Genomic DNA, 25,949 nt, shown 5'->3' on the forward strand with positions numbered 1-25,949 from the left:
ATCTTCAGTATCTTTTCATTTTAGCATATTTATAGGTCTGTCTCATTCTTTTTAATGGTGACATAGGATTCCACTAAATGGATAGATCAAAATTAATATCCTTATTAATGGAGAGTTAGGTTTCCAATTCTTGCTATTTCAAGTAATGCTGCAGTAATTAGCTTACACATTATCTTTAAGAACAGTTGCTAGCATTTCTGTAGGATTGATACCTACAGGTAGAGTTGCAAGGTCATTTAGCATATACGTTTAAAATGGTTTGGATTTTGATCAGTTGTACCTCTCACTCCACAGCTTCTACCCCCGAAGGCTGTACCTTTTTATAGTCATGCAGCAGAATATGAGAGCATATTATAGACACATTTCCATGTAAATTTATCAGATGATTTTTTATAAGGTAATTTTTAATGGCTATGTGATATTAAATTGTATATATATGGCGTAATTGTAAATTTCTTATAATGAAAAGTTATCAAATGCATACGGAAGTAGAATAATATAATGAATCCCCATATGCCCATCATCCAGATTCAATAATGATAAAGATGCCAGAATTAACTTAATTACCCCATATGGATAGGCATTCATGCTGTTCCTTATTTTTTTTCATTTTTACAAACAGTGCTGAAGTGAACGCCCCTGTATTCTTTGGAAGGTACTTCTAGAGGATCACCTTCTAGGTTTCAATCACTGGATCAGGGGACTTTATGTGGAACACGTGGATAAACGCACATTGCCTTTGACTTCCCTCTAAGTTACATCCTACAGCCCTTGTGGAGCCAACTTTTCACACACTCTCACCAATGGGTTGAGTTTTGAGCTTGGGCACACTCTTCAAACCCAACTCTCCTTCCATTTTTTAAAAAAAGCTTTATTGATAAATAACTCATAAACCATATAGTTTATCTATTTAAAATATACAACTGAATGTTTTTTAGAGTTGTATAACCCCACATGTCCTAGCTTTTGAACATTTCATCACTCCAAAAAGAAGCCATTAGCAGTGTTACGGGTTGAATGTGTCCCTGAAATTCACATGTTGAAGTCCTAGCCCCCAGGACCTCAGAACAACCTTATTTGGAAATACAGTCATTGTAGATTTAATCAGTTAAAATGAAATCATACTGGGATAATCCAATATGACTGGTGTCCTTATAAAAAGGGGAAATTTGGCCACAGGCATGCACACAGGGAGAACGCTGTGTGAAGATTGAGGTCATGGAATAAACCAAGGAACTACCAGAATCTGGGAGAGAGGCCTGGAGCAGATCCTTCCCTAAAACTTTCAGAGGAAGCATGGTTCAGCCAACCCCTTGATCTTAGACTTCTAGCCTCCAGAACTGTGAGATAATAAATTTGTTTTTTAAGCCATTCAGTTTGTGGTACTTTGTGAAGGCAGCGCTCGCACACTGATGTGAGCAGGCGCTCCTTTTTCCCCACCCCCCTCAGCAATAGGCAACCACTACTCTGCTCTCTGTCTCTATAGTTTTCCGCTTTTGAGATATTTCATGTAAAGGAGATTATACAACATGTGTTGTTTTGGTGTTTTTGTTTTTTGCTTTTTTTTTTTTTTTTTGTGACTGGCCTTTTTCACTTAGCATAATATCTGTGAGTTTTATCCATGTTGAATAGCATGTATCAGTACTTTATTCCTTTTTATTCCTATATAGTAGTCCATTGTATGGATATACCACATTTTGTTTATTCATTCATCAGCTGATGGATATCCTGCATTTAAAAAAAGTGTTCTTTTAATGTTTATTTATTTTTGAGAGAGAGACAGAGACAGAATGCAGGCAGGGGAGGAGCAGAGAGAGAGGGAGACACAGAATCCAAAGCAGGCTCCAGGCTCCAAGCTGTGAACACGGAGCCTGATACGGGGCTTAAACTCATGAACTGTGAGATCATGACCGGAGCAGAAGTCGGACGCTTAACCGACTGAGACACCCAAGCGCCCCGGATCTCTTGCATTTTAAGCCAGAGCTAACTTGTCTCCATTCCACAAGGTTGATTTCAGCAAATGTTATGGAGCATGTATGTGTAAAATACTATGCAAGTGCTTTAGGGAATAGATGTAAATACAGTGTCCTTGCCCTCTGGCAGTTTACTGTCTGTGGGAGAGAAAACATGCAAACAGCATACATAATTCAAAGCAGATTACAAATTTAATAATAAGGTTGCAAGTACAGTGCTGAGGAAGCAGGTGGGAATAGAGACTTGCTGACTGGGGCATAGAGAAAACTTCCCTAAGGACGGTTACTTGGAGCTCTGTCTTGCAGGAGCAAGGAGAAAAGGCTGTGGGTTGTTGTTGTTGTTGTTTTTTTTTTTATTGAAGTATAATTGACAGACAATATCCTATTAATTTCAGGGGTACATGATTTGATATTTTTATACATTATGAAGTGATCCCCATGATAAGTTTAGTTACCATCTGTCACCATGCAAAGTTATGTTGATATTGTTGACTATATTCCTTATGCTGTACCTTACATCCCCATGACTTATTTATTTTGTAACTGGAAGTTTGTACCTCTTAATCCCCTTCACTTATTTCATGCCCCCCGCCCCACTCTATCCCTCCTCCAATAACCAATAATTTGTTTCTTATATCTATGAGTCTTATCCTGTTTATTCGTTTGTTTTGGTTTTTAGATTCCACATATAAGTGAGATCACACAGTGTTTATCTTTCTCTGTCCGATTTATTTCATTTAGCATTATGCTTTCTGGGTCTATCCAAAGGAGGGGAGGCTTTGGATGAGGGAGGGAGGAGAGGTGTGTGGAAAGATGAGAAAGGAATTCAGACTGAAATTAATATATAAATATTTGGTCTGGATCAAGGGGCACCAGGGCTGTAGTGCTAATAATCTCTTAGGAATTCAGTATTCCAACTAGCCAGATCATTTTGACTCAGAAGGGTATTATGTGGGGACTAGGGAAAGGGTTTATTTTCCTTCCACAGCTTGCTACCCCAGGATTTAGTGCCCTAAAGCTCAATTTTTTATTTTCTCTCTTTTTAATTTTATTGTTATTATTAATTTCTTTTTTACTTTGAGTTGGGCTCTCTTCCCTCAGGTAAAACCATGTGGTCAGGGAGGTAGATGGGGTACCTCTAGGAAAGATCCTTGAGGTACACTCCAAAGCTAGGCTGCATTTTTTTTTAAACACATCGGATGAGAAGAAGCTCTTGCCCCACCCCTCCCCATTGAAGGGAACTTTGGTCTGAGTCTAGTGGATCAAAGTGTACCTGGTGGAGGGAGCCATAGACTGATTGCAAGAGTTGAGCATAAGGCAGAGGGTGGCTTCTTCACAACTTAGGGAGGCAAGGAAAGCCTCCTGAGAAGCAGGGCATGCTGGGTGGGATGCAGAAGGATATGTGGATATACTTTTGGACTTGGGAGATGTGTGGAAGTGCCACCTTCAGGACCTCTGTTTTCTCCCTAGCTTCTAGGATGTGTCGAGGCTCTTCATCTAGACTCCCTAGAAGGTGGAGGATGTTTCCACTCCACAGCCTTTGTGTTTGTGCCCTGTTGCATGACTAGCTCAGGAAAAATCTAAGGGAGGAAGAGGTTAATACTAGAGCCTCTGGACTGGTTCTGTTCTGAGAATGAAACTGCGTTTACATTTCACCCAGGAAATATTTTGATTTTAAGAAAATGAGCTTACTCTTTCTCTATGTAGAATTTAGTGCCATACACAGACCTTTAGCTGACACCTTGAATACTAAATAAATAGGCTCTTGGGCACCCTGGAGAACATCATAGATCTTGTTCAAACTCAGCTGGAGGTGGACATTGGGTCAGAGAATCCCTGGCTTTTTTTTTCTTTTTTCTTTTTTTTAAGTAGGCTCTATGCCCAGCTTGGGGCTTGAACGCATGACCCTGAGATCAAGAGTCACATGTTCTACTGACTGAGCCAGCCAGGCACCCTGAATCTCTGGCTTTACTGATGGGAATCTCTATTGTATTGGGCCTGAGCTCTGGTCTACTCATTGGTAACTCTTCACTTCTTGTCTTTCCTTCCTTCTCTTCCTTCATTCAACAGATATTGTGAGTGCCAACCACGTGGCAGGTATTGGGCTAGGTCCTGGGTGTTCCTTGGAGAGCAGTGGCAGGCAAAGCACAGTCTCTGCCATGGTGGGGCTTAGAGCTTAGTGGAGGAGCCAGGGAATGAAGCTTTTCTGGAACAACGTAGGGCTGTAATGGAGGACTTAGAGGCTACTGTGGGAGCATGGGGAGGGGGAGCCTACCCTGGACTGGAGGTAAGAGAATGCTTCTGGGAGGAAGTGAAGGAAGGAAGGAGTAGGGAGGAGGGTGGTAGAGTTGGCTTATTCAAGCTGCAGTGGTAGAAGAAACAAAGGCCTGAAGGTAAGAGTAACATGTGGAGATGAAAATAAGTTCTTTGTGGTTATAGCAGAGGGAGGAGGGCAGGAGGAAATGGTGAGAGAGGAAGTTGGCTAGGTAAGCAGGGGTGCATCTTTGAAGAGCCTTTTAGGCTCCTTAAAGGGGTTGGCCATTTATCTTTAGGGCAATGGGGAGCTGATGAAGAATATTTTAAAAGCCAGATAGTAACAGCCTCCCAAATGCATTTGACAAGGACTACTTCAACTGAAGTGTAGGATGGGTTAGAAGGGGCAAGACCAGAGAGGTACTAAGACCCATTCAAGAGTTTTATTATAACTGAGTGAGAAATTAAGGTGATTGAATTTAGGGAAGAGGTAGCTGAATTTAGGGAAGGGGATGAGTTACAGGCATGTTTATAGGGTGGAATCGTGGAGACTGGGAGGTGGGTTGACTAAGTGCTGAGGAAGGGGATGGAGTCAAAGACCAATGTGAGTTTCCTGCATGTGTAGGTAGTGGGACAGGGCTGCCGGCCCCTGGGTTTGTCCTTAGCTTGCAATAGGACCTCAGACAAGTCACTTCTTTTTTCAATCTTTAGTTTTCTCATTAGATGAAGGTAATAATCCCCAGGCACCAACTTGGCAGGATCATGGTGGAGATTCACTGATAAAATGCAAGTGTAAAGTAGTGTCCTGTTCTCTTTCCATGACCCTAAAAGGCTGGGCAGAAGCAAAGTCTGTCCTTACCCTGGTTATCTTTGTAATTTGGGCTTTTACATGGTTTCCCCCCTTATCTGCAATTCTAAGCACTTAATCTCCCAGGAACTGGTGAGCCTTCTGCCTGGTCCAGCAGCTGAGACCTCACTGGGAGCCTCTCTGGGGGGGGGGGGGGGGGGGGGCTGGGAGGGGTGGTCTCAAACCAGCTTTTGTTGAAAATAATGATATCATTGAGTGGGTGGAGCTGGGTTAGGCTTTTCTTAGTTTCAGGAGAAATGGGGTCTTTATGACTTCTGTACTTATGGCTCTTTTCCAGTCCCTCCCATAGCTCCCATGTACCCCACTGCCCCCTTTTCTTCTCTCTCCCCTGAGGTTACAGATTTGTGGAAAACTGGCAGCCTCCACATTTTCTCCTCTTGCATCAGCCTCCCTGGAGAGAAGTCCAGATGGGCCAAGGGGCTATAATGGCTGCATTATATCAGGCATGGTTTCTTTTTCCAAGCCCCCTCCTCCACTGAAAGGAAAGGCAAGTCACACAGAAAGGAAGGGATTCTTTTGAAGGGAGACTGGAATGCTAGGGAAAAAAGGTGATCTAAGTGTTGGGAAAGATATCAGGCTCCTGGTATGCTAGAAGCACTTTATCTCCTGACTTCTTGATGCTAAATATGGGGCTTGGGTAAGAGTGCAAAGATTAAGCAAGCCTTTCAGTTATGCGGTGATAGGAATATGGCTGGGGAAAAGGAGATCAGCAATGTTGAGTAAGGACCCTTAGTTCCTATTCTCTACGCCATTCTTCCTGTTTGTCCTCAACACACACACACACACACACACACACACACACACACACACTCACACTCACACATATGCACGCACACACCTAAATACTGATGCACCCTTCCTCCATAGCTATGTAAGCAGCTTGTTACGGGTACTTGCTAGTTGTTGCCTGACTGGTTTGCAAAAGTTCTAGGAAGGAAGGAAGATGGGCTGTTTAACAGTGATTTGGCCTCCTGGGACCAGATGGTCATACCCGACTTCTGTGTGGCCTGGTTTGCAAAGTGCTTTCACAGCTGACCTTGTAGGGGAGGAAAAATAATTTACCCTCTACCTTTCTAAGTTCTCAGCTGGGAACCCTGTAAACAAAGGCAGATTAACAAGAGAAAAACAGACAGAAGTTTATTAACATGTATACGTAAGAGATAGCCAGGGAAAAATGAGGAGTAACTCAAAGAGTTAGAATTCAGGCTTATGTAGCATCTTTCCCAAAGAACAATATATTTGTAGAGAAATGACAGGACAGAGGAAAACAGTTACACTTCCAAAGATGGTAAGCTGTGGGAAGGTAATATATGGCAAACTAATGGGAGACAAAAGCTAGTCAGTAAAAGTTGTTGTGTAGATTCCTCTGGTGCCTTCACCAGGCGGATAGGGTCTGAAGTTGTCTCCGGTGATTAACTTTTGTTCTTCCTGGTAGAGAGGGGAGGAGGGACGCCTTTGAAAATTTTTGTCCTGATTTTAGGCAAATAGGTAGAGGGCAGAGAGCATGTTTTTTGTATCTGTTTCGTTTCAATTGCCTTTGGTGCAAAATTATCTGTATGCTTACTTGGCACATTCCGCCACCCTTCAGCCTACTCTGATCTTCATAATAGAGATGCAGGTGCTGGGGAAGGCAGGAAAACTGTGCTTGTGCCACTCACTCAACTCCCTTAGCATCCTAGCACAGTGCCTGGCACACCACGGTCTCAGTCAGTATTTGTGGAATGAGTAAACAGGTTTGCAGAGGCAGAGCCTGAGCCTCAGAAGAGGTACTGCAGCTTGGCTGAAGACCCAGAACAAATACATGATGGATTCAAGCCAGGAGGAACTTGGTCTCCCTGATGCCATGTGCCCCACAGTTTGTACTATATGATGCTGCTTAATAAGCAGTTATTGATAAGATTACACGAACATCCTTCCTCTCTGCCTTCTGGGAGTATCTGGATGGCCTAACTCTTGGATTATCTACCACTGACATTTAGCTTATTTTTGTTTATTTAGACTGATGAGTTTAGAAGCAAAATATAACTATGTGATGTTGGGTAAGTTGTTTTTGCTCTTTTTCAAATTATTCATCTATAAAAGTGGATTGAGGGGCTCCTGGGTGGCTCAGTCAGTTAAGTGTCTGACTCTTGATTTTGGCTCAGGTCATGATCTCATGGTTTGTGAGATCGAGACCCATGTCGGGCTCTGCACTGACAGTGTGGAACCTGCTTGGGATACTCTCTTTCTCTCTCTGCCCCTCCTCCACCTTCCCCTCAAAATAAATACATAAGCATTAAAAAAATATAAAAGTGGATCGAGGGTTGGGGTGCCTAGGTGGCTCAGTCGGTTAAGCATCTGACTTTGACTCAGGCCATGATCTCACAGTTTGTGGGTTTGAGCCCTACATCGGGCTCTGTGCTGACAGCTCAGAGCTTGGAGCCTGCTTCACATTCTGTGTCTCCCTCTCTCTCTGCCCCTCCCCCACTCACGCTCTACCTGTGTCTCTCCCTCAAAAATAAATAAACTTAAAAAAAGTGGATTGAGGAGAAGCATTAGACAGATAGGGTGGCATAAAAAGATTCTTTTGTTGCAGTCAACTCTGCAATTTGTATACTGATCTCCCCCCCGCCCCCCCCCCAAAAAAAAAAAACTTTATGGAAAGGATATGGGACAACAGATAGAATGCGTTGGGGGGAAAAAAAAAAACAGCTGAAGAACTAGGGCTTGAACAGGAAGGATTTAGGAATTCATAGTTAGTCTTTTCAGGTGCCACCACTGGGGTGACTCTGCTCCAGCCATTTTCACCAGATGTCACCCATCATGGAATTTGGCGAAATGAGATTTGATTGTCTTGGCTTGTCACTACTGACTCCAGGTGCCCACAGTCAGTATGCAGGGACAGGGGAGAATTTGTCTGAATGCAAATCGGGGCAATCTTACTCCAAGAAGGTGGCAAAGATGCTAGAGGCTGGGACAGTTGTCCATTACGATCTAGAAGGGCTCGCCAACATCTGACCTTCTTGACTGCATCATAGCTGTGATTTGTGCTTTAGGATGTTAAAAAACCTGGGGCAGAGTTATTGGGATATTTAATCAGAGTCTAAAAGGGATAAAGCACCCACATTTAAGGTGGGTTGGTTTCTTGTCTTCACCCACCTGCTTTTTGTATGCTTTTTTTCATAGGAAAAATGAAATGATCCTCTTTCCTAACATATTTTCTTAGGCCCAGTGATCTTAGAGGTTCCTTTTCTTCCCTTCCCCTTTGTCTTATTCACCAAGTAAATCTCTGAAATATGCCTGGTACCGCTTGTTTTGGCCCTTCCCTTCAGGTTGATCTGTTAAACAAACACTGTGGTTGTTTATCAAAATCTGGTTGCCAGAGAGACTGCTTTCAGGTAATGTTTTCATTTTTAAAAATCTTCTGAGAAGTGGTAGAGGTAGTACCCCATTTCTTTTAACTATTCTTATCCAGCTCCAATGAATACTCATAACAGGCTCTTCAGGACACTGCAGAACAAATCTCTAGACTCTTGGGTGACACATTTTGAGGTCCCTTATCTCAGGTCTCTAACACTTAAGCTCCCTGATCCCAAGAAATCAGCCATGTTTGCACAGAGAAGTTACTCGTTTTTGTGGAGTTAGCCAAGAGGGAGGCATGGAGAGGATTAAAGAAATACCCTGCTGGTCAAAGGAGTAAACAGTGCTCATCCAAACATCCTTTGGTATATAAAAGCAAAACATAGAACCAGGAGCTGGTGGGAAGGATGCCAGGTCTTATAGGGACTGGGAGAAGATGTAATGGGAAGTGGTTGGTGAAAAAGAGTGTTGATTTAATGCATTGTTGGGAAACTTCCTTAATAAAAGGTTAAAGAAAACATGCCATGTAGCTTTGGCTTTTTGCCAGGATTATGGGTAGCGCCATCTTGCTTCAAAGTGTTGCTTCTGGAGCTGGTCCTCTGGCAGTAATGATACTTGTTCAAGAAAGTCCTTGGGGTAGGAGGGGATCCCCACTCTTTAGATTAGGAATGATGTTTAAAGTCCCTCCTTCCTTGGCCTTTCTGTTCCCTCAAAAAGGAATGCCTCTGCCTGTGGGCCCCTGGACTTGTCAATCCTTATTTGGCTTTAGGGCCGTGCCTTTGGCATGTTGGTTTGTTTCCATTCCTTTGGAGTCAGAGGTGGAATGAGCACTGGTTTAGAAATCTTGGTTCTGAGACTGCTGTCTCTTCTCCCCTTTACTTTCTCCTTCTTCGAAAACAAAAGAAAACAAAACAATACTTACTGAGTTTGTTATTTTGTCCCAAATATGGGTAAACATAGGCTATTACATTAGAATAGCACTCTCTGCTTTTCACAAACCCTTCCAGTGTCTGCCTGTCCTGGGCATCACTATTTCCATTTGGTAGAAAGGGAGACTAAGGCCAAGTAGCTTGTAACTGGCATAATGTCCCCTCGCTAGTTAAAAAATATTAATACCCGAAAAGAGTATTATGAACCCTCAGATACTCATTATCTGGATTTACCAATTATCAAGATTTTGCCACATGTGCACATAGCTGTTCCCAGAGAAAATTATAACAGTGAATTGTAGAACACAAAACTGTATACTTTAAGAAGAGTTCTTTCACATTTGTTGATTTTACTTAACAAAATTTCATAGGCATTTGACAACAGCCCTGTGAAGTAGATTCTAAAATTCTTCCCATTTTATAGATAAGAAAACAGGCACAGAGAGTTTAACTGACTTGCCCAAGCTCACCGGAACTTGAAGTGTCAGTGTTTGAATGTATGTTTCTCATTTGGTCCTTTCAGTGATGCTGTGAGATAGTAATTATTACTCTGTTATTTGTGGTCTAGGAAACGGAGGGTAAAGGTTTCGGTGGCTCAAGTGAAGTAGTTCTTATACAAATACTGGTGAGCACATGTCAAAGTTCGATTTATCTCATTAATGCATTAATGGGGGAACCAGCAAGATGATAACTGGCTTAAAAGTTGGATAAGGGAAATATGTATGTATGTATTTTTTTTAATAGTGAAAAAAATGAATGTTGAGATAAGATTGCTAAGTTAGACATAAAACTGGTTAATATCATCCTAGGGATGATGATACCGTAACGTTTGGAGTTATCTTTTCTACTGGGTGGAAATCATTTGCATTTCTTCTATTGTATTTTATTAGCATTTTACAAGTTAACATCTCATTTTACAGACTTGTACAAGAGCTGCCTTAATTAATTGTAAATAGTCTTTCAAAGCTACATCTCCCCCCCCTACGGAGTCCGAAGACCCTTAGCCTGGCCTCCCCGAGCCTGCCACGCCATGGTGCTCTTGTACGAAATTGAAAAAAAACCATAGTCATCTTTTGCCTCATTTCTGGGGTTTGAAAGAACAGTTACCTAGAGAGTAGTGCAGCTGGTACTTGAAGTGAAGCTTTCTGAGCCCTGGACTTTTCTTCTGTGCTGTGCTGTGCATCTTTAGGTTTGGGAGGGTGATTAGGAGGCTAGAAATGAGAAAAAGAATTTAAAATGTTAAAATTGATCCAGTGGAATAGGAGAATTCCCAGAACCTGAAAATCCCAGTATCACCTGGAAAAACTATTTAAAATACAGATTTCTTAGTCCTTCTCTAGAGAATATAATTCTCAGTGGGGCTGGGCTGGGGCTTGAGATTTTATGTTTTTTCAGTGTTTCTGGGTGTTGTGCAGTTACTGGGCTAAGTCCCATGGCTACGGCATTGGGAGTATGAGCGAGAAATGACAGAGGCTTGCATGATCATCAGCACGGGTGGGCATGGTGAAGGTCTTCCAGGGGAAATAAGAGGGCTCAGCAAGGCTATACCTCTGCAAGCATCACTGGTGTTTAAGAGCTAGGATACTCTTTCTTGAAGGACCTAGAGGGAGCAAGATCTGGGGAAGGAGGTGTCAGTAAAAATAGCCACTGTGGCATGAGCTAAGTAACGTTTACTTCTACTGAGCATGGCTGCATTGGTTGTTTTTCAAGGTAGTTTGGAAATTGTTATCACTTTATCTTCACCACGTGCTTACCTGAAGCAGAGGAAGGAGGACTGAACTCAGAGACGTTTTGCAAATTTGTTTTAGCCCTGCTGCTTCTCTTTCCAGAGGGAGTTTTAGAGATTGAAGTTTAGAGAGGCATTTGAAATTTGTCTGATAGTAAATAGTCCTTAAAGGGATTGTTCTGGTTTTGAAGGCACTGGGCTCTAGCAGAGGTGGGTCACGGCTGTTTCAGACTACAGTGTGCTTTTGGGGTCTGGCTGTACGTACAAACAGGGCCCTGGCCACCACAGGCAGCTCTATTGTCCTTCCCTGGAGAGCGACCTTATGTCTAGTATTTGAGAAAAAGCTTATTTTCCCAGGTGGGATTCAGTAGATGCAGGTTTTGGTAGAGGACATGGGGGTCTGAGAGACCTGGGTTTTGCCCACAGTGAGCATTTCTGTGCTAGCTGCTGTTAGTATAGGAATACTGTCTACCTGCTTTGTGGGCTTGTGAGCCTGGACGGTGTGTGTATGGGGTGGGGGGACACTTTGTAGAAACTGCTTTTCCATCAAAGCCAGTAAAAGGAGGGGGTGGGGTGGGAAATCTTGGACAGTCTTTCTCTCTTCCTGGACTCACATCACTCACAACTTGTTTCCTGAAAATCCTAATACACTCCAGTGGTGAGAGATGGCTTCCTGCTGATATGCTGAGCCAGCCCCTTGTCAGGGAGGAGATGAGAACAAGATGTGGCTGAAGAAGGGGCGGGTGGGCCAAGCCGTGCTGCTCAGTGGCCCTGTGGCCCTCTCTCTGAGTCCTGAGAACACTGCCAGGGCACCCCATGGGCACGCAGGGATAGACAGGCTTGGCTCGGGGCAGTGGAGAGGATTTGGAAGTTGTGTTTTGTCTATCGGTAGAATTGCACAGATGGTGGTGATGAAACATGACCCTTCCTTTTGCTTCTAGAAAGAAAGACCTTCCTGGCCAACATCTGTAACCCTATTTGGAGAAAAGGTTGTTGTTTCAAAAAACTAGCCCTGAAGTTCTTAACATACCCATCCCCTTTCTCCTGCCATGTGCTTTGCTAACTATATTCTTCTTGCATATATTCGCATCTAACAGTTCATGACATTTTTGTGACATCCGTGTGTCTGCAAGGCAACTATCATTACCATCAAATTGTGGTTTGGACTGCTGGTTCTTGGAAGCGCTTTATTTTTATGCTTCTGCCTTCTAAGGGAGACAGAGCAGAAAAGTGCTTAAGAAGCATAGTCAGGGCCAACAGACCTGGGTCTGAAACCTGGCCCTGACATCATGCCATGAGAACTTGGACAAGTTAAATGTCTGAATTCCCGGTGTCCTCAATTACAAAACGGGGAAACAATTAGGACCTACCTCATAGGCGTGTTGTACATAGGTGTGTTAAATGGTTTAACACTTCAATATGTGTGAACTGTTGTGATGCAACTTACCTGGTTCTTTCAAACTCAGAATGATCCAGGATGTGGTAGAGGCAGGAAGGTGATAGGGGCTTGGAGAATGAGACACTTTGATATTTCTGAAGTTCGCCTACCTTAAAAATATTTTGAGGACTTGTGGTCTAGGGCGGTGGTTCTGCATCAAAATCACTGAGAGAGTTATTACAATGGATAGTTGGGCCCTAACTCCAGAGTTTCTGTCCGCCCCAGTACATTTGGGCTGGGGTCCGACAGTCTGCATTTTTAACGAATTCCTAGGTGATGCTGATGCTGCTGGTCTTGAAATGGCAGTTAGGTAGAAGAGGAAGCAGATTGTTCCATGTAGATTCAGAAGACAGAATGAGGCCAGTGGGTGCCAGTGACAGAGATAGATTTTGGTTCATTGTAAGAATGTTAACTGTTGTATGTGGTCTAAAATGGAGTGGGTGGTCTCATGAGTTCCCTGTCACTGGAGATGTCCAATCCTGAAGGGCCATCTGGCAGATTCCTACGCTAGGTAGAAGGTTCATTTGTTCATTCATTCCTTCACTTATTCCTTCTCCCACTTACTCACAGAATAAACATGTACTGCCTGCGTGGTACGTGCTGGGAGCTGGGGAGAAGCCCTGAATGAAGCACCTGTGCCCTTGCTCTTAAGGAGCCCACAGTTTAGTGAGTTTGGCTAAATGATTACGAAAGTCCCTTTCAACCCTGAGGCTCTGGGAGTCCTATGATAATGGTGTCAGATCCTCAGAACAAGAAGCTGCAGAAAGATGCTTACCCTTCTGAAGGTATGGCTGGGGACTGACCATAATGTGGACACCTCTGAGGTTCAATCTGGAATGTTCTCTTTGGAGCATCTTAATGTCACTGAATGAATGATTTTTTTTTCCCCCTGAGACCCAGACTAGGCTGAGAATGTATTTACCAGGGGTACATTTCCTCTGGGAAAATTCACATCTCCCCACTGGCACTGGGAATGGACCATTAAACTCTGAACCCTTTTCTAGCTGTCCATGATGCCATCTGTGAAGGCAGATCTAGGGAGTGGGCCTGCGAGAATAAGCTAATTGCCTTTTCATCTCTCTCAAGTGATAAACTGGAACATTAATGGCTGGGGAGAGTTAGGGGAAAATGGGTAGATTATATCAGTTTTTCTGGGTTCTTCCATCATAATCCCTGGTGAAAGCAATAATGATAATTGCTGACCTTTACAGAGCTTACTCTATGCCAGGCCTGGTGTTAAGCCCTTTTTGTGCATTTTGTTATGATACTCTTAATATAGCCCTATCAAGTAGGCATATTGTCCTCATATTTGCAGGAGAGGAAACAAAGGTTCAGAGAGGTAAAGTAACTCACTCATGGCCATGGAGACAGTAGATGTCAGAGCTGGAATGTAAACTTCATTCTCTCAGACTCCAGACCATACTCCAAGCTCCTAATGCTGAAAACAACTCATTCATTCAATTACTAGTTAAGTCATTCTTTCATTAAATAAATGTTAAGCACTGGTATGTACTGGTGCACTAAACAGCTTGGCCTCAGTCCTCCTGGGGCCTATGGTTTATCTCCCGCAGACAAATGGGTGACTCCTTCCTTGGATCCTTGGCTTATTAGGTGCTAAGGAGAAAGACATAGGGCTGGGAGACAGACCCTGCCAAGTGAGCTACAGACCCAGAGTTTTCATGTGAATGAGAGTTTCTCTACACAAGCTGGGTTTTGTACTTCGCTTTATTTTTACATTTTTCTGTTGGGTTTCTTTTCTTCTTGTCCAAGCCTTGATGTTGAAGGGCTTGATGTAGTAGAAGAGACAGTTCTCGTGACATTTGCCTTCTGGCTGCTCTCCGGGAGTGGAGAGGAATCTCAGTCAGGAGTCCCAGAACTTACAGCCAGAAGTGACTCTGGAGGCCCTCTTCAACGGACCTCGTCTTGCTGGGAAATGTCCTCTCTTCCAAAACCAGGGTTGTCTCTGCACATTCCTTTGGCTCTCTGTGCTGGCCTCAGTCTATACTTTCTTCTTCCTAAAAGCAGTTTCAAATTAGGTTTTCAGGTTTCAAAATAAATAATTATTTTTTTAAAAAATCAACCGGGGCGCCTGGTGGCACAGTCGGTTAAGCGTCCGACTTCAGCCAGGTCACAATCTCGCGGTCCGTGAGTTCGAGCCCCGCGTCAGGGCTCTGGGCTGATGGCTCAGAGCCTGGAGCCTGTTTCCGATTCTGTGTCTCCCTCTCTCTCTGCCCCTCCCCCGTTCATGCTCTGTCTCTCTCTGTCCCAAAAATAAATAAACGTTGAAAAAAAAATTAAAACAAAAATAATAAAAAATCAACCAGTTTTTAGAAATATGCAACTTAGATTGTGAACATCTGCAATGCCCTGAGATAACCACCATTAACAATGGGCATTTGCTTCTCCATGTGTTCTCAATGCCTACACTTGTGTGTATTGTTATCAGTTTTTCATTAGGAGGGATTTTTAAAATGTGTATTTTCCTGAAATGTATTGTTTTGATCTAACTCCATTTTTAAACATTTTTTTCCATGTTAGTACATCTAGATCCTCTTAATTCTTGCTTTGTTAGACTTCATTTTCTTTTCCATGAGACACCTTTTTGCCCCTAGACCTCAACTTTCTATAGATGCATTTTGCTTTTAATGTGGCTGAGCTAGTTGAAATGTCCATTTGGCTCTTTTATTTTTCTTTTAACTTTTAGAGAAATGCTAAGAACCTTGTTTGGTGTTGCCTTGCCTTTGATGAGGGATTCTTAACCTCAGCTTCAAGGGGTCTGTGGCAAGAGAGAAACCAATGTGAAGTTTTAGAAAAGAAAAGAAAATAAGAATTTGTTGTAAGGGTAACACAGAACTACCAGGTCTCAGGACATCTGAACCACTAGGTCTCAGCAAAGGCAGACAAAGGCAACTCTGGGAATCCAGGCAGCAGGAACAAAGGAACAGATGAATTGCTTCCATCTGTTCAGTTTTTGCAACATCACTCCATTGACTTAGCTTGGAACTTGGGCCACTCTTGGCCAGGGCCGGGTAGGACACCTTGACTGGCAGTCTCACCAGAACATGCAACAGGAAGAAAGGATTCCCATGAAGAAAAATTGGCGAGCCAATACTGCAAGTTGGTGGATGCAGTGCTGGCATAATTATAGGTACAAAAGAGCGTCCAAAGACCCTGGGAAATTTTGAAAATGGGTTCGCTTGTGTGTATTCCCAGGACCCAGAAAAAGTTGCGACCACTGCTGTCGTTATGTCTCCTTCATCTGGTTGTGTCCATACTAAGTGATGATCCCATTAAGAACAAAATTAATAAACTTCCTCCTGGTTTTCTTTTTGTTCCGTAGGCCCTTAGGGCTGCTCAATTTCTTCTGCACAGAGATGCTTGGGTGGTTCTTCCTGGGTCATTTAGAATGACTGGCCACTGTTTCCAGGAGGATGGAGAACAGCACCTAAAGAGACAAATGTCTATGTTTATTCTTTGCAGGTACCTTTTTGCTCCAGCCTACACAGAAACCCATTATACTCCAAGTGGCAACGCTCAAACCACCATGCTGAAATCTGAGGTGAGTTCAGGTCAGCAAGGATCTGTCAAGCAGCTGGCCTGTCCTGGTCCCACCCCTGGGAAGTGAGGAGATACGTGGTGGGCACAGTCCCTCCTCTGGAGGGATTGTTTGCCCTGACCCCAGACCCACGGCATGAGCAGGAAAAGCAAAATGTGAATTTGTTGTTTCATAAGGGCTCCCTCTCCTCTGCTGACTAAAATGATCAGGCAAACAGAATATTTTAGGGTAAGTGCCTCTGACTACAATTGGCATAAATCATTACAAAGCAGACATTTTCTCTGTTGTATGTTAATCGCCCACATATTAACAAAAGTTTAAGTAAAAGGCATGATTTACTGGTAATCCTGCCATTGCACTTAATTAGATGTTTAATTGAGACTTTTCCATATGGATGTATAAGGTTTTGTAGTCTGCCTTTTTTAATGGGATTTTAGGTTTCGTAGATTTTCTTGTTTTGCTGCCATCTTCATATTGGATATTTTCCCCCTCAAAAGTGTTTTTGAGTTTGGCTATTTGCAAAAAGATTTGTCATTTAAAAAATGGTCTTTCAAATGGTTTCTCAGAAGGATGAATTTTAGTCTGCTTCACCACACCCCACTGGTGGGCACTTAAGGTAGTGAATTGTACACGTTTCATGGTCTGCTAGCTTTTCCTACTGAGGTACCTGCTAGTATTCATGGGGTCAGATCAGTGGTTCTCAGCTGGGAGTGATTTTGTTTAAAGTGTTTCTTTTATTTAAACTTTTGTTAACATGTGGGTAACTCACATAATGCAAAGAAAATAGGATTCGGGATGATTTATATCAATTTTAATCAGATGCAGTTACCGTAAAATGTTCTATTTGTTTCTTTGACCATTTTGGCCAGCAAAGGCTTGGGGGACACTTGGCAATGTCTGGAGCCAGTTTTTGACTGTCATGACTGGGAGGTGGATGCTACCAGCGTCTGGTGGGTAGAAGCCAGGGATCCTGCTAAGTGTCCTACAGTGCATAAGGCAGCCTGTCCACAACAGAGGATTATCTGGCCCCAAATGTCAACAGTGCCCAAGGTGAGACACTCTGGATTAGAGTGACCCTTCTCGGACCATGCAGATGAGATGGGGTGAAGAAGGGAAGATGGAACACCAGTGGTCTTCTGCCTTTGGGGCAGGACATCACGCACTTTTGTGGCATATAGATGTGGAGGTGTGGTGTATAGGGCCACAGGGTAGGTCCCTCTGCCTCAGTGCTCCTCTGGCAGCTTCCCGTGGAATCTTAGATTCCTGCATGGCCCATCTTTAAAATATCCCTGTTAGAGTGTAGATGTCCAAAAGGCCATGGCAGCCACCATCAGTCAGTAAAAGCTCAGATTAGTTTATCAGCTTAGCCTTGGATGGGGAAAGGGACTCAGGACAGCTAAGTTTTAATAGATCTAAGAGGTCTGGAGGATAGTAATCAGGTGGCTGAGGTGCTGTGTTGGATTGCTGCATGTGAAGATTAATGCAATCTTACTCACCAACACCTTCCTGGATAGGGAAGGAATTGGCAGTGTGGCCACTACCCACAACAGGCAAGTTGGCTGTGTCTTCTCATCTCTGGGGAGGCTATCCAGCTGTGGTTCCCCACCTTCTTCAGTACCCCTGGTCAAAACCTCTTCCATCATTGAGACTAAAGTTCTGTGCCTCCAGGGAGGGAGGGAGAGGGCAGGCACGCCTCGAAAGCCCCTACACATAAGGACCTCACAAAGCACGGTCCTCTCAGTTTGGCTCCTGCACTTCTCTACCCACAGCTCAAGAATGGGTCTCAGTGCACAAGTTTGCCATGAGCTCATACTTCCTGCTATGAAAGCCCCCTTGGGTGGCCCCCTCAGGCCGAGAAGCTGAGAAAGAATGCGATGACTTCATGACTGTTCATTTACTTGTTCTTTGTGCTCTCAGAGTCAGGCAGAGATGCTGTGAGGGCCTTTCAGATGGAAGAGAACTTCCCCTCATTCCCAGAACTCTCCTTCTTCCGGAAGGTCTTGTTGACCAAAGCACATCCTAGCTGAAGTATGGGATAACCCATTGTTTTCTTACATCCCCTCCTGCCGGACTCTTGCAAAGCCCCCACCCGGCCTCAGGGAGCTCCTAGTCAGCTTTCTTATCTGGGAGCTGAGGACTTCAAAGAGAAATGAGAATAGAATAAACCATTTGGCTGTGCTTGACCCCAATGTTGAGAGCCACGCCCTGCTACCAGCCTGGGCCTGGGATAGTGGGAGCTCTGGAGCTCTGGGAACTTCCTCAAACTCATCAGCCAGGCCTGTAGGAGTTACAGAGTTTGGGGTCTAAAGCCAGGGTTGTAGCCTTGGCTTTAACTAGCTATGTGACCTTCAACAACCCTTTTGACCACACTAGTATTGAGTTTCTTCATCAGAAAACTGGATACGCTAAGATCTGACTCTCAGAGCTGTAGAAGGGTACGATGAATCACTGGTTTTATGAGAATTTATAAACATCTCTCCCAACACCACGTTTTATTCATGAGGAAATGGAGAGAAGAGAAAAAGTAACATGCTTACCTTCAGATAACCAGTAAATGGCAAGGCTTAGACTAGAGCTCAGTCCTCCTTGGTGCTAGAAGAGAGAAGAGCAGTAACAAATGAAGCCCTGTGCACTTTCCTGGGGCTGCTTTTGCCAGGGGTGGCTATGGAGTCTGGAGTCAGGCTGCTGTCATTCCAGTCTCCACCTGGGTGTGTGACCTTGGGAAAGACTTGAAACCTTTCCAACCTTTAGTTTCCCCCACCTCCTTTTTTTTTTTTTTTTTTTAAGTTTATTTATTTATTTTGAGAGAGACATAGCATGAGTGGGAGAAGGGCAGAGAGGGAGAGAGAGAGAATACCAAGCAAGCTCCACGCTGTCAGCACAGAGCCTGACGTGGGGCTTGAACCCACAAAACTGTGAAATCATGACCCGAGCTGAAATCAGGACTCGGATGCTTAACTGACTGAGCTACCCAGGTGCCCCTAGTTTCCCTTTTTAAAAAATGGGAATAATAATATCTACCTCCTAAGGCTGTGAGATTGTCAGAATTAAAAGGAAAAAATCGACATCAGTTTTTTTTTATCCAGTAGTAAGGGCTGGATGGATGTTAGCCCTTATTGTTTGTAACAGGAAACGGTGGGATCATTATCACACACGATGATGTGTGTGAAAGCCCCTGGTAAATTTAAAGCATGTTACAAAAGTCAGTTGTTAATGCTATTTCAGAGAGCACTCAGTGAACACATCAGTCCAAAGATGTACAAAGAGGTACAGGGATCCTTCACTCCCATCCCTGGATCTGCATTCTCTTTATCTGTAGAGGTACTAGCTGACCCCCATTCTGAACTTCTTGACTCCCCGTCATTCCAACATCTGCGAACCCCTTTTACTCCATAAAAGCCAGGCCCCCTCTTCCACTTGTGAATGATCCTGGGCCGTGGAGTTCATGGCCCTGTAGCTGAGTTCTAAGGATCAGGTTCAGAATCTGAGCATTTGATGATGTGTCTCCAGGTCTTGGAATCTGGGGATGGAGGGAGAAACCATGTGATAGTCTTGCATTTGCAAGCAGATGCAATCGTGGCTGGAAAAAAGGTTGTCCCTGCCTCACCTTGTCTCATAGGTGCAACACAGTGGCTTTCCTTTGTGCACCTCTGGTCAGGATCTGACTTGTTTGATGTCCAGGAGAGTTTGATGCAGAGAGGGGCTGCTGCCTGTCCCTCGTCCGGAGAGCCTGAGCCCAAATGGGTGGAGGAGCCACACTGCTGGCCAGTGGGTTGTCGCTAGGTGGAAGGGCACCCACCAGTGGTCTGGGGACTGACCCTGAACTGAGTGCCAGCCTGGCCCATGTCCTGTGATCTGACTGCATGGCTCAGCTGCATGGGACATAGAATTGGTGTGGCGATGACTGAGGATTCAGGTTCTTGGTTGGCTTCCAGCTCTCTCGAGGCCACATTTTGCCTTTGACAAGGAGAATTTAACGCCTATAACATGATCACTAAGGTTTATTGCCGGCCACTCTGGGCCAGGCGCCCTGCACTAGGTCCTTGATGTACTGTATTCTCACAGCCACCTCGTGAGGTAGAGACTGAAGACACTGGAGGTCTGAGAGACATTGTGAACTGTTTCCATCGCTGGCAGGTGTGGGAGCTTGTGTTTAAATCTGGCCTGGCTGTGCCAAAATGCTTGAATTTAATTATTGGGCTGTCCTGCCTCAAGGTGGGTGGAAGGTGGAGCCAGAGAATATGCAGGAATGGGTTAGCTATCTCCTGGGTCACATCCTTGCTGGCTGGGGATCAAAGAACAACTACAAGCAAGTGTGGTCCTGGTGATAGATCACTTGGATTGTTCTGTAGGCTGACGCCCGAGATTTCTTTTTTTTTTTAAAGATTCTATCTACGCCCAACGTGGGGCTCAAACCCACAACCCCAAGATCAAATGTCATGCGCTTCACTGACTGAGTCAGCATGGCATCCCTTGATGCCCGAGATTTCTGATTGGCCCCGCTCTGCATTGGGGGGGGAAAGAGAGAGCTCCTGGGTCTGCAGCTACATAGCTTGTACCCTTCCTAAGACCTTTGCAGAACCTGGCTCTGCCCTGGGGATTTTCCCTTCTCTCTGTTCTGACCAGCTTCTCTCTCTTGAACTATCTGGGAAGAGGCTTGGAGGAGCGCGTCCCTCGTTATCACCCTGTAGGGGAAAGTCGTGGTTTGTGCTTCGGTGCTCTCACAGCTGTGTTGGCCTCGTAGATGATCTGGTGAGCCTACTTATGAAACACTCTGCTGGCACCTCCCAACTTTTACTTCAAGCCTCTCTTCACAGTTTGTAATTAAATCTTTGTATGGCTTTTTAATTAAGATTGGCTCTCACAAGCCTGTAAGCCCCAGGAAGGCTGGAGCTGTGTCTGTTCGCTCCTTGCTGTGTCTCCCGGGCCTGGCTGGGGGGCCTGGCGCATCGCGCGGTGCTCAGCAGCTGTCTGTAGTCACAAGGAGTCCAGCCAGGTCGGGAAGACCAGATGGCTGTGACACACAGCAGTGAGAGAAGAGCATCAGAGCTCCATGCATCCATGGATGCAGGTGCCAAGTCAAGTCTGATCCAGACACGCAGGGACTCAGGGGAGGTGGGGAAGAAGGGGGGCTGTTGGATTCCCAGGGCTGCCATAGCAAAGCAGTGTGAACTTGGGAGTGTAAAACGCAGTTCCGGAGGCTGCAAGTCCAAAATCACAGTGTCAGCAGGGGCCAGGCTTCCGCTGTAGTCCCTTGGGAGGAATGCTTCCTTGCCTTTTCTAGCTTCTGGTGGCTCCTGGCAGAGTCTGTGGTGCTGCTTGGCTTGTAGCTGCATCTGTCTAATCTCTGCCACTGTCTTCCAGTGGCCTCTTCTCTGTCTGTCTGTCTGTCTCTTTGTGTCCTCTCCTCTTTTTCTAATAAAGAAAAATGATTAAGTCCAGTGTGACTTCATCTTAATTTAATGACATCTATAAAGACCCCATTCCAAATAAGATCACACTCAGGTTCTGGGTGGACACACATTTCAACTCTGCGGGGCAGCCACAGAGGTGACCCCAGCCAGTGTTTCCTGTGGTCACATGTCCTGGAAAGAGCTCTGAACTAGACCTGAAGTCCTGGCTTCTCTGACTAGCAGGGAAACCTTTGGAAAATCTTTTTGCTTCTCTGAATCTCGGCTGCTTCATCTGTTCAGTCGGGATGATGACATCTGCCCTGTCCCACCTCCCAGGACTATTATGAGGATCAAATAAAATGGTGGCTTGGAAAGCTCTTTGCAGAGTGTAAGTTAAGATCTATATAATCATCCCTGACCTTCATGAGACATTAACATCGCCATGCTTATCAGTGTCCTTTGGCCTGACCACCCCCCTTTTCTCCTTGCTAGGACCACTGCTTTTACCACGGGACGGTGAGGAAGGCAGAACAGTCCAGTGTCACACTCAGCACCTGCCGGGGAATAAGGTAAGAGGCCCTGACAGTGCTGGCGGAGCACCTGGCCCTCTCTCTAGACAAGTGGTAGGGCTGGCCCTGGGCAGGGTCCTTGAGAAGCTGTCCGTTGAGAGTGTGTGTCAGCCAGTTCTAAGAAGGGCTGAGCTTGGGAGAGAAGAGGGGAATCCTTGATGATCCATATTTTCACTTAGATTGAGCTCTCTCTTGAGGAACTTGAATTTATTATTATTTAGGGATGGTGAAGCCAACAGGCCAGGAGATGACTGCCATTGAAAAAATAGTTTATTGTACTCAAGATCCCAAGAGGAGGGGCACACCACATAGGGAAGCATACGGGTCAGTCAGGGGGCAGGGTGTGGGAGATGGGAGGATGTGGGCAAGAGTCTTTACTGTGGTTTCTACAGGAAGAAACAGGCGAAGCAGGGTAAGTATGTTTAGTATTGGCTACTTGGAATAATTCAGTGGGATCTGAGGCACAGGGGCTCTTCCCAGTTGTCTGGAACCTGGCCCTGGGGTGACCAGGGTAGGGGGACAGGGGCCCAGAGGGTGAGAGCCTGAATTTGAAACTTGTTTACCATCCTGGGAATGGGCCGATCCTGAGAAGGGCAAGGCCTCAGCTGTCAAAGAATCAGAATATCGAAAATGAAAGACAGGGTTCATACACTTGAAATGAGTGTGAGCACTTATTCCCACTTCTCCTTTGCTCTTCTCTGGTAGAAGTACTTGTAGGTGGTAAGAAAGGAAATGGAAGAGGGAAGGAGAAGAGAAAGGCAAAGCAAGGTCATTTTCAAGAAGGTCCAGCTAGGTCCTTGGAAAGGTCCACTGGAAAGAGAATGGCTCTTCATTCTCTGAGCCAGACTCCTGGGTTTGAGCCAGGAGCAGTTGACCAGCTGGGTGACCCTGGGCCTCAGTGGTCTCCTGTGTAACATGTGGATAAGGGGAAAATGTCCCTAGTGTCACAAGGATTGAATGTGTTAATACATCTCTAACGTTCAGAACTGGCTGGCATAAAGTAGCACTCAACAGCCTCCTGGCCCCTTGCTTCCTAGGTGTGCCCCGTTAGAGGGGCGATATTGACACCACCTGGGAGCCTCTTCAAAATGCAGTATCTCAGGTCCCACCCAGAACAAGTGGATCACAATCTACATTTTACCAAGATCCCCAGGGGATTCGTGTGCACATTACAGTTTGTACCTGAGAATACATGTTTCTCAAATACTTGTTTCTCTCCTCCAGCCTATGCTAGTGCTTGGCATATAGTAGGATCTACTCATGTATGTTGAAGTAATAAATATCATTCATTTAGACTCTTCCCACTCTCTCCTTCTTTTGGAAAAGAGATGAGGATCTGAAAAACCTGTATTCTAATTGCCAATACTACGGGTTTTACAGTTGGGTTTTAATTGCCTATACTACGTGGCACCTATACCCAGTGTGTTGATGAATTGGCACTATGGGGGAAAAAGGGGCAAAAAGCCCTGAGTTGTAGTATCTGCCAATATGCTGGCAGAACTACTCCCATCATAACCAATTTAAAGCTATGAACGTGACGTTACTGAAGGCAGCATTGGGAGGTATGCACACGATGGGCTCCCATGAATTAGTAGGAGGTGTTTCCACTGTGTACCCTTCCTCTCTGTTGGTCAGTTCATTCAGTGACTGTTTCTTTCATTCAAATTAATATCGGGTGCCTACTCTAAGCCCATGTCCTACACAGGTAGAGGAAAGACAGACATTGAAAAGTAATTTTCTGGGCCCTCAGTTTCCTAATCTGTAAAATGGGCGTTGATGATAGGCATGGTAGACCATGTTAAGTGCTGTGTTAGCTCTATAGCACTCTACAGACATACGGGATTATTATCATTTTATAACAGGGAAGCCATGCTAACTAAGACTTACCCAGGCTCACATGCAAGTGCAAGGCCCCTCATGCTGCAGATCCCATGTGTTGGTTTATAAATTGGACCATGTCTCCTCTGTAAGGCCTCGTGTTGAGTCTGCCAGAGGGAATTAGGCAGGAAACAAGCTTTGGCTGGGAGACCATAACTGTGGCTCCAGATCCCCTGCTCAGATGACCTGGTTGAGCCAAACCAACTGGTCTCCCAGTGGTGTTTACAGGCCCGGCCACCACCACCTGCAGTCTGCAAGTAAACAATGTGTCTCCCAAGAAGGAAGAAAGGGAACATGCAGGTGTGACTTGCTTCTCTCTTCCTCTGTCTCCATGGTCTGGAGCAGTGGGAACTTGGCTTGGACTCTTGCAAATCATTCCTGCAGCCGTGCTGACAGGGGGAAACCGGGTGAGCCGTCCATGTGTTTCTATTTTGCATGCTTCCCTCTGGTGCAGTCCACCCATCTGACTTTTCCAGCCTTCTCACTACTCACCTTAAGAACTTACGGGTGTCTGTGGGCCCGGCTGACCTCAGAGCCAGAGACGCATGCCAGATGTCTCGATTCAGACTCTAGAGAAGGAGAGGCTGCAGCAGCCTTCTAACGCATGTAACCCCCAAGTCACTCCCCAGGCTCATAAAACGATGCTGCAATGGAAAAAATCTCCATCGTGATTGTGCTTCCCTCCTGGGAACATGCCCCTCGTGATTGGAGAAAATAGGTAGAACTTATACCAAATGGAATCTTCAGGCTGATAATACAAATACAGGGGAGTTCACCTGGGTTTCCAGATTGTTGCTGGGCCCCCTCGTCTCTCCAAAACAGTACTTCGGGTGACTTTAATTGAAGCAGTAATACATGATCATAGTAAAAGCAAATTCGAATAGTACAAAAGAGGGTATAATGAAGGACAGGTTTCTTTTTCACCCAGGATTTTCGGGTTCCTCCCTCCCCAGAGGCAGCCATTGTTACCAGTTATCTTATTTATCCTTTTAGAAATACTTTTTTCAAAAAAAGAACATTGATATGTAATATAGTGTTTTGTACTCCCATTTGGGCCACTGACACCTTTGAGAATCACGTGGCAGCTGTGGATACTCATAAAACACACAAGTGAAATACCATTTCACTAGGGATGCTGGGTGTCCATGCCCCCGAAGCCTGTCTCTGATCAATGACTCATCCTCTAGATGTCTACCTGACTTTTCACATGTACAAATGCTTTGCAAAGTAACACACAATATAAATGTGAGAAGGGATGATTATTTGCGAAGAAATCTAGAGAGTACTGAGATGAAGTGATCGTGAGTGAGTCTGTGGGTTCTGGGAGATACACTGTGTGTGTGTGTGTGTGTGTGTGTGTGTGTGTGTGTGTGTGTGTCCCTAGCTCACTGTCATCAAGAGAGGTATTGATTGGGGCGCCTGGGTGGCTTGGTCGGTTGGGCGTCCGACTTCGGCTCAGGTCATGATCTCACGGTCCGTGAGTTTGAGCCCCGCGTCGGGCTCTGGGCTGACAGCTCAGAGCCTGGAGCCTGTTTCAGATTCTGTGTCTCCCTCTCTCTCTGACCCTCCCCCGTTCATGCTCTGTCTCTCTCTGTCTCAAAAATAAAATAAAAACGTTAAAAAAAAAAAAAAGAGAGGTATTGATTGCAAAAAAAAACATTTTTTTAAGTTTATTTATTTATTTTGAGAGTGAAAGCGAGGGGTGCAGAGAGCGAGGGAGAGTCTTAAGCAGGCTCCATGTGGGGCTCGGTCACACCAATTGTGAGATCACGACCAGAGCCAAGATCAGGAGTTGGACACTCAATCGACTGAGTCACCCAGGCACCCCAAAACATTTTTTTACCTCAGTGGTAAGTTGTTTATTTTTAAAGAAAATGCTTATTAAAAATTATTCTTGTACAACTGGTGTGTTAAACATTCAAATAATCCAGAAGTATCCAGTTAAAAGAAGTGCAAGTTGTGTATCCTGTTCCACGGTTCCATCCAATTGCATCTCCATGTATAATCACTGTTGGGGGTGTACATAA

General features: G+C 44.8%; 1 protein-coding gene across 1 annotated transcript in view; it reads left to right on the plus strand.

Annotated features, from left to right (window-relative positions):
• The window catches only part of ADAM19 (ADAM metallopeptidase domain 19), an 81,819-nt gene that overhangs the window by 16,737 nt on the left and 39,133 nt on the right, over nt 1–25,949 (plus strand). The window contains exons 4-5 of the mRNA XM_045503573.1: nt 16,007–16,085; nt 21,968–22,044. Of these exons, the coding sequence (XP_045359529.1) occupies nt 16,007–16,085; nt 21,968–22,044 (156 nt within the window). The remainder of the gene's footprint in view (nt 1–16,006; nt 16,086–21,967; nt 22,045–25,949) is intronic.

This window comes from Leopardus geoffroyi, chromosome A1 (genome assembly GCF_018350155.1).
Source record: "Leopardus geoffroyi isolate Oge1 chromosome A1, O.geoffroyi_Oge1_pat1.0, whole genome shotgun sequence".
Taxonomy (NCBI): domain Eukaryota; kingdom Metazoa; phylum Chordata; class Mammalia; order Carnivora; family Felidae; genus Leopardus; species Leopardus geoffroyi.